At 39.5% G+C, this 14,989-nt stretch overlaps 1 protein-coding gene across 1 annotated transcript; it reads right to left on the reverse strand.

Moving 5' to 3' along the window:
• Positions 1-1,107: 1,107 nt before the first annotated feature.
• On the reverse strand, positions 1,108-12,364 carry LOC114923193 (vomeronasal type-2 receptor 26-like). The gene is made up of 5 exons (XM_029285819.1): positions 12,125-12,364; positions 10,254-10,317; positions 5,322-5,455; positions 1,440-2,171; positions 1,108-1,239 (listed from the first exon to the last, which is right to left on the reverse strand). Exons 1-5 carry the CDS (start codon positions 12,362-12,364, stop codon positions 1,108-1,110), a joined length of 1,302 nt encoding a protein of 433 aa, XP_029141652.1.
• Between the last annotated feature and the right edge of the window lie 2,625 nt (positions 12,365-14,989).

A 14,989-nucleotide genomic window follows, 5' to 3' on the forward strand; every position in this document is an offset into this window, starting at 1 on the left:
ATGGTTTAATTAGATCACCATTAACCATAATTCTGAAGTGTATATATTGATTTAATTCCTTGAATAAAATTCTCTCCATATCTTCCAGACTTCAAATGAGAATTATCAAAAGCTTTCTCTGCATCTAAGAAAATTAACGCAGCTTGTTTTTCATGATGTTGTTATAAATATTCTATTACATCCAATTCAATTCTCCAATTGTCTTTTGTCTTTTATGTAGACATTGGTCTTCATGAATAAACTCTTGAAAAATATTTTTAATCTATTAGACAAAACTAATGTAAACAGTTTCTAATCACCATTTAATAGGAAAATTGATCTATAATTCTTATAATATCTCTATATAAGCATTGCCTGGAATTTTCAGCTTCGATTAGATTTTAAAAGGGGATATTAGCACTTTTAACATGGCTTCATTAACGTCAGGAGAGCAGTCCTTTCAACAGGTCCAAGAAGGCTCCACACCCATTTGTACCACTCAGGTGACCCTGAAGACACAGATAAGCCTCCAGGTAGCTTTAACGACTCGCTAAAAGAATGCAAATGACCAGCTGTCTGCAAGGAATAGAAATCTTTCCATTCCCCACCATCCAGTCAGAGCTGAAGAAGCTTCTTGGATGAGAAGCAAAACATCTTCAAAAAACAAACAAACAAACAAGAAAGTCCAGTTGCCTCATGAAAAAGCATTTTGGGGCTGAACAAGATGGCTGCAAAAAGATGCCTCAGGCTCTCTCCCAGAAGGGGATTGAAAGAATATTGTCCATAAAAACCACAACTAAAATAATAGAATGGATAGAGCCCCTCCCCTATATATTTCTGGGATATCAACAAGATTCCTATTGCACAAGTGTTATGTTTCAAAAAGCCGGATGTGGCATCACAGGCCTCAATAGGCTAAGGGCATTAGACAAATAAGCTGCCTTGGGAATTCAAAAAAGCTCAGTGGGCATTTTGGAATTTTAAAGTAAAAGATTGGAGACATTATCTTCTAAGCACCCTTTAATTATTTCAAGCAAAATTGTTGGCCCTCTTATGTATGGAGAGGAACTTGGATCATCTTCTAGGTGTGGAATGATAGAAAGTATTGAGACTAAAAATTCCTCTGTCTCACATTTCTATATTTCTTCTGGTCATAAGATGCTCCTTTGTATTCAAGTCTGGCCTTAGGATTATAATGTAGCACTTGGGGATGAAGATGCAGCCCAGCAGACCAGCACTAGAGGCCAAGATGGAGAAGACCTGAACAGCTACCATGTATTTCCCTTTGGTGCTCAGGTAAGTGGGCACAAAAGTCACCCAGACACTGCAAAAGACAAGCAGGCTGAAGGTGATCAGTTTGGCTTCGTTGAAGGCCCCAGGGAGATTTCTGGCCAGGAAAGNCACTTGGGGATGAAGATGCAGCCCAGCAGACCAGCACTAGAGGCCAAGATGGAGAAGACCTGAACAGCTACCATGTATTTCCCTTTGGTGCTCAGGTAAGTGGGCACAAAAGTCACCCAGACACTGCAAAAGACAAGCAGGCTGAAGGTGATCAGTTTGGCTTCGTTGAAGGCCCCAGGGAGATTTCTGGCCAGGAAAGCCACTGTAAAGCAGATGCCAGCCAGGATTCCCATGTAGCTGAGGGTGATGTAGAACATGACAACATAGCCTTCATTACATTGCAGGATGATTTCTCCAGACTGGGAGTGGAGGTCAGAGTCGGGGAAAGGGGGAGAAAACCCCAGCCAGATGGAACAGATGACAATTTGGACAGCAGAACAAGAAAGGATGATGGAGTTGGCCAAGCTCTTCCCCAACCATCTCTTCACTCGGTTTCCTGGTTTTGTGGCCAGGAAAGCCAGCACTACTGTGATTGTTTTGGCCAAGAGAGAAGAAATGGCAACTGAGAAGACGATGCTGAACACTGCTTGTCGGAGAAGGCAGGTGGCTTTCCTTCGTTGACCAATGAAGAGCAAAGGAGACAAGAAGCAAAGCAGGAGGGAGACCACAAGGATGTAAGAGAGGTCCCGGTTGTTGGCTTTGACAATGGGAGTTTCTCGATATTTAATGAATATAATTAAAACAAGGACTGTGGATAAGAACAAGAGTAGTACAAAGGAGACCAGGATTATGCCCAGATTTTCTTCATAAGACAGAAAGACTATAATTTTGGGGATACATTGGACTCGGTCCTCATTTGGATATTGATCAGGTGGACACTTGGTGCATTTTTCTGTATCTGAGAATATGAAAAGGATTATTTTTTTAACAAACTCTCCATTCACATTTAAAGAAGTATCTTTTTGGGACAACAGCTGGTACCGGAAACATTTTTCCAAATGCATGTTTTAACATGTCTTCAGAATAAAATTAATAAGAATACCTTCTAATATATAAATATATAGCTAAAATCTATGGAATTTGGGCAAATCTTAGGAACAGAAGGATTTCATGTTTAATGTGCAGAACCACCATAAGGCCACACTTGGAATACTGCCTCCAGTTTTGGTAACCATGATGTAAAAAAGATGTTGAGAGTCTAGAAAGAGTACAGAGAAGAGCAACAAAGATGATTAGGGGACTGGAGGCTAAAACATATAAGGAATGGTTGCTGGAATTAGGTATGTCTAGTTTAATGAAGAGGATGAGGGGGTACATGATAGCAGTGTTCCAATATCTCAGGGGCTGCCACAAAGAAGAGGGAGTCAAGCTATTTTCCAAAGCGCCTGAAGGCAGGACGAGAAGCAATGGATGGAAACTAACCAAAGAGAGAAGCAACCTAGAACTAAGGAGAAACTTCCTGACAGTTAGAACAATTAACCAGTGGAACAACCTGCCCCCAGAAGTGGTGAATGCTCCAACACTGGAAGTTTTTAAGAAGAGACTAGACAGCCATTTGTCCAAAATGGTATAGGGTTTCCTGCCTGAGCAGGGGTTTGGACTAGATGACCTCCAAGGTCCCTTCCAACTTTATTATTATTATTATTATTGTTGTTGTTGTTGTTGTTGTTGTTGTTATTATTATTATTATTATTATTATTATTATTATTATTATTATTATTATTATTATTATTATTATTATTATTATTATTGAGCAGGGGATTGGAGTAGAAAACCTCTAAGATCCCTTCTAACTCCGTTGTTCTGTTCTGTTCAACAGATAAACCCAAATTAAAAAACTGCCAGTAGTAAAGCTTGTCCAATCTGGGAAACTTTACTGCCTCTAATTAAATCCTCTTTCAAGTCCTTTTTGCTATTCCTCCCCTTAGATAATAAATTGAGCAGTTAGAAGATGAACAAGAAAACAGTTGAGCTTCAATTTGTCTTTTAAATCGCATTTTCATGAAAATGCTTTGGATGAATTCACTTCTACAAGGCCTGCCGTTTTATTTTGGTGTCACCCACCTTCTTGACTGGAGATGGTCCCCTCTGGACAAGGAATGCAGTTGTAGCAGCAAACTGGCTCTCCTTCCTGAGCCTGCTTGACAAATCCAGGATGACAATTTTCCACACATTTGGACTGAGGCAGAGACTAAGTAGAAAAACCAGCAATGCCAAAAAATATGTTAGGACTCACCATCCATGGAAAATAAAGGTCAAAATGAATATTAGCCAAAGAGTCTCTGGACTTCATTTAGGCAAGTGTGAACTCTCTAACTAGTTCCAAATAGTTGCGGGAGATACAACTACTGGCAGATTCTTCATTTAGTCCATCTCTTTTGGTTTTGGAATATCTCATTGAAATAAAAGATTTTTCTACTTAATAATGTTAGGAGGGATGGAATTCAGAAAAGATTTAAGCATTAAGTGACAATCAGTGGTTTTCTTCTCATGGTTGTATTAAAATTTATTCCTCCGATCTTCATATATCCATGATTTTAAAGTATGATGATGTATTTGTGTTAAATTATAGAATCAAAATTATTCTAAAAGATTTACTAAAGTTTTATTCTATTAGACTTATGAAAAAAGAATAAAACTGTGATGTTGAAAGAAGCTTATCACTGGTAGGATGTGTAAAGGGTTCTTCAAGACTACATAAAACATTAAAAAGCTGCTCCCCTTTGAAAGTAGTGTAAAATAGTCTCCTGGTTAAGATACATAAGAAAAGGTCCTTACAATTAGAGGTGTCAACCTTAAAGGTAGAGGGACTTTGCTTATTTGTATATTTTTCTTTAACTGATATGGCTGCCATCTTAGTTATATGAGATTACAAACAAGTGCCTAATATCTAAACTGTAGTTAGATGACATAGAGGTAAGGTCATGAGAACATGTCCCTCAAATGTCAAGCAACTCTTGCTTGCAGGAGATGAACATAAGCCTTTTGTTGGAAAAAGTTATTTCTAAGGCCCAGCTAGATATCTAAGAAAAGGCCCTTTGTGTTGAAGAACTACAGTTAGGTGACACCAAATGGCATGGAAAGACAGACCCACATTTATTATTAGGTAAATTTGGAGCCTCATTTCTGCTCAGCAAGACTTAATGTAGGAAACAATCATGATAAACAATATCATTTGCGGGTTATCCGATTGAATGCCCTCCTACAAGCCAAAACCCAAATCTAGGTAACATTTCTTTCAAATTGTCCCTTATTACTTCCAATATTAGGAGTGGCTAATACTTCTTTGGATCAAAATCATGTTTTCAGTGCTCCAGTTTTCTGGGGTCCAGGCATTATCTCACATCAGACCAATCATTGTGATTTCAGGTGAACAGAATGCCTTAGACTTCCTCCCAACGACCAGGAAGTCTATTGCTCTATCCCAATGGGGTGAAAGGAAACCATGGATAATTCTGGCCACATGTGGCCTGCTTAAAAACATTGCTGACTGTGGACCTTCTCTTTCAAGGGACACTGTGCCCAGCCAAGACAATCTGAATCCCAGGGGTTATCTTGTTTCAATTTCATTTGATTCAGTCAAAACCTAAACTTGGGAACTATTTAACAGAATTGCCTTCTCCTTTGCTATTTTAGAACAAAGAACAAGCAAAATTGAATCTACCAGTACCACAATCATCAGCATTTGAGGGCCTTTCTCATCAGTTTTATGGAAATACCAGATTGTATAGGATGCACAAAAGGACCATGATCTGTGTCCTGAAAATTTGTTACCCAGCATCTTATGTTGGACAGTGCAAAATCAGCTTAAAGCAATATTCCATATTTTAGCATGTAAAGGATACCTGCCTTCCAAGCAGTATAAAAGAAACCTGTTAGATTTCTACTCTCCACATTCAATTCTCAGTGAAGATCAACCACCTAGTTAATTAGGCTATACCAACTTGAAATGGGTGCTTAGGCTTTTGGAGATAGAGAATGGACACCAATATTTCTCCCACCTTGTTGAGCAACTTTAGCGATGACAGAGTATCTTTATTGACTGTAAATCTCTGCCTTTCAAAACTCCCCAGTTGTTCATCGATGGGATCAAACCAGGGAATAAACACCCAGTTTATGACATTCAGATCTGCTGCTACAAGAGGTAAAACCAGGTTCATGTTAAAGGTTACCCTTTTTAACCTTTTGAATAAGAAGAGGTCTTTACCTACCTTGATCTTGTCTTTGTAGGTCCTTAAAATTTTCGTCTTTTGAACCAAAGAATAGGGTCCATCAGAAAAGTGTAGACTTTGAAAGTAGATGTCAACAGTTTGATCATTTATATCGTCGATTCTCTTGTAGTGTTATTACTTGTAACTCACATAAATTGATCAATCATATATTGAAAAAAATATGCATTGACAAAATATAATTGACCAAATTTGTCTATTAAAGGGAAAATATTAGAACATATCAAAAATAATTTGAACAAAGAATCAAACAATGAGATTATTCATAAATGCCTTGGGGGGGGGGGGGAGAAAGCATAGAGTTCTCAAGAAGAAAGTAGCCAGGCTAATCTTCTCCCAAGTAGACCAGATGGGAAACATGATCACATGAGCTAATTTTACATTATTGTAAGGGTACATTTCAGAAAATGAAAAAGAGACACTTAACAGAATTGAATAACAGAGTTGGAAGGGAGCATGGAGGTCTTCTAGTCCAACCCTCTGCTCAAGCAGGAGACCCTGTACCATTGTGGACAAATGGCTGTCCAATCTCTTCTTAAAAATCTCCATAGATGGAGCATCTACAACTTCTGCAGCAGGTTGTTCCACTGATTAATTGTTCTAAGTGTCAGGAAATTTCTCCTTAGTTCTAGGTTGCTTCTCTCTTTGATTATTTTCTATTCATTGCTTCTTATCCTGCCTTCAGGTGCTTTGGAGAATATTTTGATTCCATCTTCTTTGCGGCAGCACCTCAAATATTGGAACACTGCAATCATGTCTCCCCTAGTCCTTCTTTTTATTAAAGTAAGCATACCCAATTCCTGTAACTGTTCTTCATAAGTTTTAGGCTCCAGTCCCCTTATCATCTTTGTTGCTCTTTTTCTTCAAAGTCTCTGCATCTTTTTTATAATCTGGTGACCAAAACTGAATGAAGTATTCTAAGTGTGGTCTTACTAAGGCTTTATAAAATTGTACTAATATTTCACATCAGGGGTCTTCAAACGTGGCCCTTTTATGACTTTTGGACTTCAACTCCTAGAATTCCTCAGCCAGGCACGCTGGCTGAGGAATTCTGGGTGTTGAAGTCCACAAGTCATAAAAGGGCCAGGTTTGAAGACCCCTGCTTCACATGATCTTGATTCTATCCCTCTGTTAATACAACCTAGGATTATGTTGGCTTTTTTTGCTGCTACCACACACTGCTGGTTCATATTTAAGTGATTGTCTACTAGGACTCCAAGATTCCTCTAACAATTATAAAACCTCTTAGTTAATGAAAGAGTTACTCTTCCAGTAACTAAAATATGTTACACAGAAGCTTAAAATCTGTTCACTGTTATTCCAGAGCATCATAAATGAAAAAAATAAACTAAGTTACAACAGAAGAGATTGCGGATGAATAAGAGGAAAAATCTTAAAAGGAGTAGAACTTTTAGAGCTGAGCCAGTGAACCAGGAAAGGCCAGTCTCCCCTTCATTGATTGTCTTAATGCAACAACTGAGAAGGCATCCAAAAAACCAAAAAGCAAGACAAGAAGCAATGATTGAAACTAACAAAGGAGAGAAACAACCTAGAATTAAGGAGAAATTTTCTAATAGTGAGAGCAATCAACCAATGAAATAGCTTGCCTTCAGAAGTTGTGGATGCTCCATCAATGAAGGCTTTCAAAAAGAGATTGGACAACCATTTGTCTGAAATGATATAGGGTCTGCTGCTTGAGCAGGGGGTTGGACTAGAAGACCTCAAGGTCCCTTCCATCTACATGGAGGGAAGTGTGTAGTGGGGTGCCCCAGGGCTCTGTTCTGGGCCCAGTGCTCTTCAACATCTTCATCAACGATTTGGATGAGGGGATAGATGGAGAAATCATCAAATTTGCAGATGATACCAAGATGGCAGGAATAGCCAACACTCCAGAAGACAGGCTTAGGATACAGGAGGATCTGGACAGACTTGAACACTGGGCACTATCTAACAAAATGAAATTCAATGGTGAAAAAAGTAAGGTTCTACATTTAGGCAAGAAAAACCAAATGTACAGGTATAATATAGGGGGTACCTTGCTCAATAGTAGTAACTGTGAGAGGGCTCTCGGAGTCCTAGTGGACAATCACTTAAATATGAGCCAGCAGTGTGCTGCAGCTGCCAAAAAGGCCAACACAATGCTGGGCTGCATTAACAGAGGGATAGAATCAAGATCACGTGAGTATTAATACCACTTTACAATACCTTGGTAAGGCCACACTTGGAATACTGCATCCAGTTTTGGTCACCATGATGTAAAAAAGATGTTGAGACTCTAGAAAGAGTGCAGAGAAGAGCAACAAAGATGATTAGGGGACTGGAGGCTAAAGCATATAAGGAAAGGTTGATGGAATTGGGTATGTCTAGTTTAGTGAAGAGAAGGACGAGGGGGGACATGATAGCAGTGTTCCAATATCTCAGGGGCTGCCACAAAGAAGAGGGAGTCAAGCTATTTTCCAAAGCGCCTGAAGGCAGGACAAGAAGCAACGGGTGGAAACTGATCAAGGAGAGAAACAACCTAGAACTAAGGAGAAACTTCCTGACAGTTAGAACAATTAACCAGTGGAACAACCTGCCTCCAGAAGTGGTGAATACTCCAACACTGGAAGTTTTTAAGAAGAGACTGGACAGCCATTTGTCTGAAATGGTATAGGATTTCCTGCCTGAGCAGGGGTTGGACTAGATGACCTCCAAGGTCCCTTCCAACATTATTATTATTATTATTATTATTATTATTATTATTATTATTATTATTATTATTATTATTATTATTATTATTATCATCATCATCATCATCATCATCATCATCATCATCATCATCATCATCATCATCATCATCTGATTCTATATTTTGTGTTCTATGTCCAAGACACATTAATTCGAACCCCTGAAGGAAGAGAATGTTGAGCTATATGACCTCATAGTGTCCTTCAAACTTATGAATGTAAAATTCTACACTGTTACTCATAATACCCTACATAAAGCAAATTATTTAAAAATAATATACTGCTCAAAAAAATAAAGGGAACATTTTACCATGGAACTGAAGGGGTTTGCGTTCTCTTTATTTTTGTGAGCAGTATACATCATTTTAAAATTAGCAGTTTTAACATCAATATGTGAGTCATAGTGCCCATTCTTTGAAACTCTTTCTTTCTTTCTTTCTTTCTTTCTTTCTTTCTTTCTTTCTTTCTTTCTTTCTTTCTTTCTTTCTTTCTTTCTTTCTTTCTTTCTTTCTTTCTTTCGATTTGTTTGCCACCCATCTCACCCTGAGGTGACTCTAAGCATCATGCAACATTAAAGGCAATAAACCATAAATATTAAATGTTTCTAATCACAATAAAAATTACAATTAAAAGGATGAACAGGAAAGGAGCAAGATGCACAGTGGAAGAGTAATCCATCAACCACCTCCAGTCAGTGATGGGTTTCAAATAATTTAACAATCAGTTCTCTGCCTTGCCTTCCCTGTGCCTTGGTCAGAGTGAGCTGCTTGGGGGGTTGGCTGGGGTGGGGGCAGGAGGACCCAGTGGGGGGGGCAGGAGCTCCCAGTTGCGGAATTGCTGGAGGTCCCAGCTGGGGGGGCAGGAGTCTCAGAATGAGGTGGGTGCAGGAGGGTGGGGGGGGTCAGCAGGTCCTGGCTGGGGGGAAGGTGAAGGGGTCTGGTTACGGGGGACAGGAGAGCCAGGACACCTCCCCAGAGGAAAGTAGCACCCCGCTGTCTGAGCCTCTCATCCACACCACAGTCATGTAGGATTGTGTAAAAGGGGGCTGGAGGGGAAGTGGCAAGATGTGCAATGGGAGAGATGGGATCTTCTCTAATCCATCAACTACCTCCAGTGTGACACCCTCCCCCACCAACGAGGGCCACAAGCCACCTGGCTGAATCAGACGTTCAAGCCCTTGGAGAAAGTCTGAAGGGTGGATATATATCTCACCTCAGGGGGAAAAATTTTCCAAAGAGCAGGAGCCATGGCAGAAAATGCCAAGACTGATGGGGCTCATGGGATGCCCCTTCTGATGGCATACTGTGCCATCCCATTGGGGTGAGATGGTTCCTCAGACAGCCTGGACCATGTCATGCAGGGCTCTAAAGGTGATGACTAACAACTTGAATTGCCCCGAGAAGCAAAAAAAAAGTAGCCAGTGCCTCTTGCAGAGCAGTGATGTAACTAAGGTATCACTAGGGACACCAGGAACTACCCATAGTACTGCATTCTGCCCCAGTTGTAGCTTCCAAATGCTCTTCAAGGATAGCCCCATATAGAATGCATTGCAATAGTCCAAGCAGGAGATGTCTAGGACTTGAGTAATTGAACACGGGGACTCTTGATCCAGCAAAGGGTGCAACTGGCACACAACACAAAGTTGTATAAAGACCATCATAGATGTGACTGCCACCTATTCTTTGAACAGGACTTAAGATTTCAGGAGAACCCCAAAATTGTGGACCAGGTCTTTCAGGGGTAGTGCAAATCCATCTAGAACTAAAGATGTTAAATTTCCAGAGCCTGAAGATCCATGCAGCTAAAGCCATTTGGTCTTGCCAGAGATCAACCAAAGCCTCTGGTCTTCCATCCCCACAACTTTATTCCCTGAGTGATTAGATTGACCAACTTGTTGGCCTTTTGTAGCAGAAGGAGGTTGAGAAGTTTCCTCTCCCTCTCCCTTGGAGTTTTATGGATCCTGGTAGGGACTCCATACCTGCCATGGCTGCAGCCTTGGAACCCCCAACCTCTCTTCGCCCTTCTGGCTTCTCCTCCTGGATCTGGAAGAATATGCCGCTTTCAAGACGTGGGCCAGAGTCTTAATAACACTGTGCAAATGAAGATGAAACGAGATCCATGTCCTCCTCCATTCCTCTTCAGGCTCCAGTGGGGCTTTCTGGGTGCATCTTTTCCGACCTTTGACAGAAAAAATGTGCTTTGAAAAAGAACAGTGAAAATACCGATCTTCCAATTGCACATAGAGTTTGGTTTCAAAAGGATCTTCTTTCAGCCCTTTTTTCCACTGAAAAGCAAAGCTCCAAATACTATGGACATATTTGTAAAGGTTCTCCCGTCCTAGTACCAAATGTTCGATGCTTTCTAGTATCCAAACTTTCCCTTCAATGGTTCCTGGAATACTTTCAAAAGTTAACTGCAAAGTCTGAATTCTGTCCCAAATGTTAAGAGTTTCTATATAATTCACAAAGACATTGACTTGTCTCCACTTAGAGATGGCATCCATGAGGGGTGCTGTATGTCCAATCGCTGAGAATCGTCGTGATATAACAACACAAATTCCATTCCTGACAAGCATAGGAGTAAAAGTCCTCATGAAAGTTTCTCCCTCCTCTGTGTCTGAAGTAAAGAGCCCAATCAAGGTCCATCTGAAATGGAGGAGCAGTTGCACAATTGCTGGATATGTGATCCTTTTTTGGGGGAGTATCCGGTGGAAAAAAGGGAATTGACTTTTATCATTCAGAGCTTCTGAAACAGTTTCGTCACTGATCTGAAAAAGCAATGAAGAATGCTATGATGCACAACATGAAGTACAGAACTTTAACAAGACTATACATAAAAATAAAATAAAAAACAACTTATATTAAAAGGAATAAGAATAAAGAACGCAAATTATATTTCTGATACACTTTTCCAGTTTACCACAATAATAGCCACATATGCACATCTCAACTAAACTTTATTGTTCAAACAAATACTCTATTATATGTTGTTTTTGAGTTCTGACCACACAAGAAATATATATACTTTTTACAATAAAGATCACAATAGGTCATTGGACTGTTTTACAGTCCAAGATTCTTAGCTCCCTCTTCTTTATGCAATTGACATTGGAATATTAGATATGTGATTTCTTCTATCTCTGGAGCTCTGCAAATGCAAACATCTTCAGTCTAAGGGATTTGGTTAAGTCTTACATTAGTAACCATTGCTCAACTGTTGTTTCCATAACTAACTGTTCAAATATTGCTTGAGTAAATACTATCCTGAACATCAGAAAAAGGAAACAGATCACCTATATAACATCTTTCAACAAAATGGATATCCACGCAACTTCATCAAAAAGTGCCTGATCACCTAACCTAATGTAGCACTACCAGCACAATCTGTGAAAAGGATAACATTTCCTGTATCAAAAACAGACTGTTACAGGCACATGGCATTACTGTAGTGCACAAACCAACTAAACCTTCCAAAACATCCTGAGCAAACCAAAAGACCCAACAGTCCCAGAAGGAAAAAAAAACAGGACTCATCTACAACATAAAGTGTAAGGACTGCAACAGCCACTATGTAAGACAAACAGGCAGAAGACTAGCAGATCACATCCAAGAACATCAGCTAGCAGTCAGAAGACATGATGAAAACTCAATAATTTCACAACAAAGGGACATATTTAACTATAATTTCAAAAGGAAAACTGTGACCATCCTAGACCAAGCCAAATCCAAAAACCCTAGAGAATTCCAGGAATCCTGGCACTCTGAATTCCATAGACAAAATATGGTGCATTTATCACTCATTCATCACAATCCCACTCAGTTTTTCAGATGCACAAATACACAAACCAACCTGTGGGACTTTGTAGGTGCCTATTAATGTTGACATCTGGATAGAGATGTCCCTCTTAGCTCCATCAACAACAGCCAAAAGGTTTTCCTTCCTTCCACAGCTATAGTTGGGAACATTGGCTTGTCCAGTAGAAAGGATATCCAGCAAAGCATCTGAAGTGCCAAGGGTGCTGACATAGTTGTCATGGATGTTGTAGCCAAGTGTGAGATTTCCCAGAGGTTGGGGGGTCTTGTTGACCATTTGAATGGCAAACATCAGGATTAGCTGTTTAAAATAATTTGTCCTACTGTAAAAAGAAAATCATGTTATTACCATCATCATCAACAGAAGTAACTTTTTTTTTAAAAAAAAAAATCATATTTGCCTCCACAAGTCTACTGTGTCTTAAGCCAATACAGATCCAAAGCCCAAGGCAAATTATAGCTACCCATCAGCATGTAATTTTTATGAGTATTGAGAAGATGGGATGGAGATAGTCCCCCACCACGGTTAAGAATCAGAAATACACCATTATTTGTAAAAGTCCTAATTTTCATCTGCTCTATAACTTTTATTCAAAATTCAAACATTAAAGTATAACCATATAACTCTAACTATATAAACATCACCATAAAAAGAAGAGGATGTTCCATAAGTGACCCAGAAAAGCAACTGTAAAAAGAAGTCATCCTTTATTCCTCTAAGCATCAGGCATTGAATATCAATTACTAGTTATTTAAATATGGAAATGGGCTGGGCAGAGGCATCTGCAACCCTTTCAATCACTACTTTAAACCAAACTCAGCATCCAAGTGATGAACATAGTATTAGACGGGAATGCATAAATAATCTTGAATTATTTCAGGTTTTATTTGCCACATGATTGGATCTGAGTCTATTCCACAAAAGAAGACAAAAGAGGAAAGCAAATGAACTGCAAATGGAAGGAATGTAACTCACTAAATAACTTACGAGCGAGATGGACTAGAAGGAGCCATATTGAAAGGTAACATTATAGGTGATGATGTTGTTTCAGTGGTGACTATACCAACGAAATGATCTCCTGGCGTGTAATAGTTCCATGGTTTTTTTCCATCCTGGTTCTCAAAATTTAGTGGGCATTTCATTCTAAGCTTCACAGAGACTGCCTGAGATACCACTAGCAGCAGCAGAAACAGAGGAGGATAATTTATAGGGCTGAATCAATCCCCTTCCTGTTTCTAAAAAAGAATGAGGAAGAATTAGAACAATCCAAAGCTCTCTTGCTTTCTGGATTCTGACAGAGACAAACCAATCTTTAACTGGAAAGGAGAGAAAAGTACCTTCAAGACCACAATCTCTGTCTGTCCCAAAACTTGTGTCACATAGAGTGTGATCTATGGCATTTATCCTTTACTGATGCAAGATCCCTTTCTTGTTGCTTCAGTCTGATGTTAACATCAAAGGCAGTCACTGTGGCAGAAGGTGTCTCAAATACGAGGATGGTGATCATTACAGTGAGAAATAACTTCTCCTCTGGGGATCCTGAAGTTCTTCCCAGACTCCAAGTGCAGAAAGTCAACTGGAGAATAGCAAATAAGTGAAAAGTCACAAATACATCCCAGGGATTGTTGTGGTTCTTTCTGTCAGAACATGTACAGAAAGGGATGCTGGAGGAAAATAGTTCCACACACCTAGGTTATTGACTTTTGCTGTCCTTCATTGTGGTGTCTTGTCCCCAGAGATTGCTGAAGAAGGTCACCCAGATCTATGGAGTTTGGTTATATTCTGTGTTGATAACACAACTCTAATTCTGCCTGTCTTCTAATGCAAAGGAGGCAAACAGTATTTCTGAACCCTCCCTAATGTTAAGAGTAGGATCATTTTATGATTTTCTTTTCTGTAAGATTTTAAAATTCCTTGTGCCTGAAGTAAAATTTCATTACCCATCAGTTTTTATCCAATATTGAATAAGAATAACTAAGAAGCAGGAAAGTGACAGCCCGTGGACTGTATCATTGGGTAGAACATAGAATAATAGGGTTTGAAGGGACCATGAGGGTCCTCTAGTTCAATCCCATGCTTATAGCAAGATATCAGTCCAGACTTTCTTGATGGGATGGATACATGTGATCAGAGAAAGAATAAAAGAATAACAGAATTGGAACAGAATACTAGAATTGGAGGAGGTTGCCAGGGGTCCTCCAGACCAGCCCCCACCCAAGCAGGAGACCCTATACCATTTCAGACAAATACTATCCAATTTCTTTTTTAAAATCTTCACTGATGAAGCACCCACAATTTCTGGAGGCAAGCCATTCCACTGGTTAATTGTTTTTACTCTCAGGAAGTTTTTATTTAATGAAACATCTGCAAAAAATCAAGCAAGCTCAGAGAGTTCCAAGGACCCCTAGTTTCTCCTTATTTCTAGGTCCCAATTTTCAAGTCTATCAAGATCCTTCTATATCTTCTGAAGTGTTGGCTATTCCTGCCAGCTTGGTGTCATCTGCAAATTTGATGAGTTCCCCATCTATCCCTTCATCCAAATCATTGATGAAGATGTTGAAGAGCACTGGGCCCAAAACAGAGCCATGGGGTACCCCACTGCATACTTCCCCCCATGTAGATTCAGTTACATTGAGGACTGCACATTGAGTGCTATTGGTCAGCCAGCAACAAATCCATATGATTGTGATGCTGTCTAACCCACATTTTTCTATCTCATCAAGTAGTAGGTTGTGGCCTACTTTATCAAATGCCTTACTGAAGTTCAAGTAAATTATATCCACAGCATTCCTCTGGTTCACTAATTCTGTCACTTTGTCAAAGAAAGCAATAAGATTTGTCTGCCATGATCTATTTTTGAAACATTCATGTTGGCTTCTAGTTATGACTTTGTTTTCCTCT

The sequence above is a fragment of the Protobothrops mucrosquamatus genome, unplaced genomic scaffold (assembly GCF_001527695.2).
Source record: "Protobothrops mucrosquamatus isolate PMUCROS unplaced genomic scaffold, P.Mucros_1.0 scaffold2293, whole genome shotgun sequence".
NCBI lineage: Eukaryota > Metazoa > Chordata > Lepidosauria > Squamata > Viperidae > Protobothrops > Protobothrops mucrosquamatus.

Coding starts and splice junctions, on each gene's coding strand:
- LOC114923193 (XM_029285819.1), bottom strand. CDS start 12,364: ATGGTCAACAAGACCCCCCAACCTCTGGGAAATCTCACACTTGGCTAC. Junction 5,456..10,253: donor CAAGGCTGCAGCCATGGCAG/GTATGGAGTCCC, acceptor TACCTCTTGTAG/CAGCAGATCTGAATGTCATA. Junction 2,172..5,321: donor CGCTAAAGTTGCTCAACAAG/GTGGGAGAAATA, acceptor TATCCAAATGAG/GACCGAGTCCAATGTATCCC.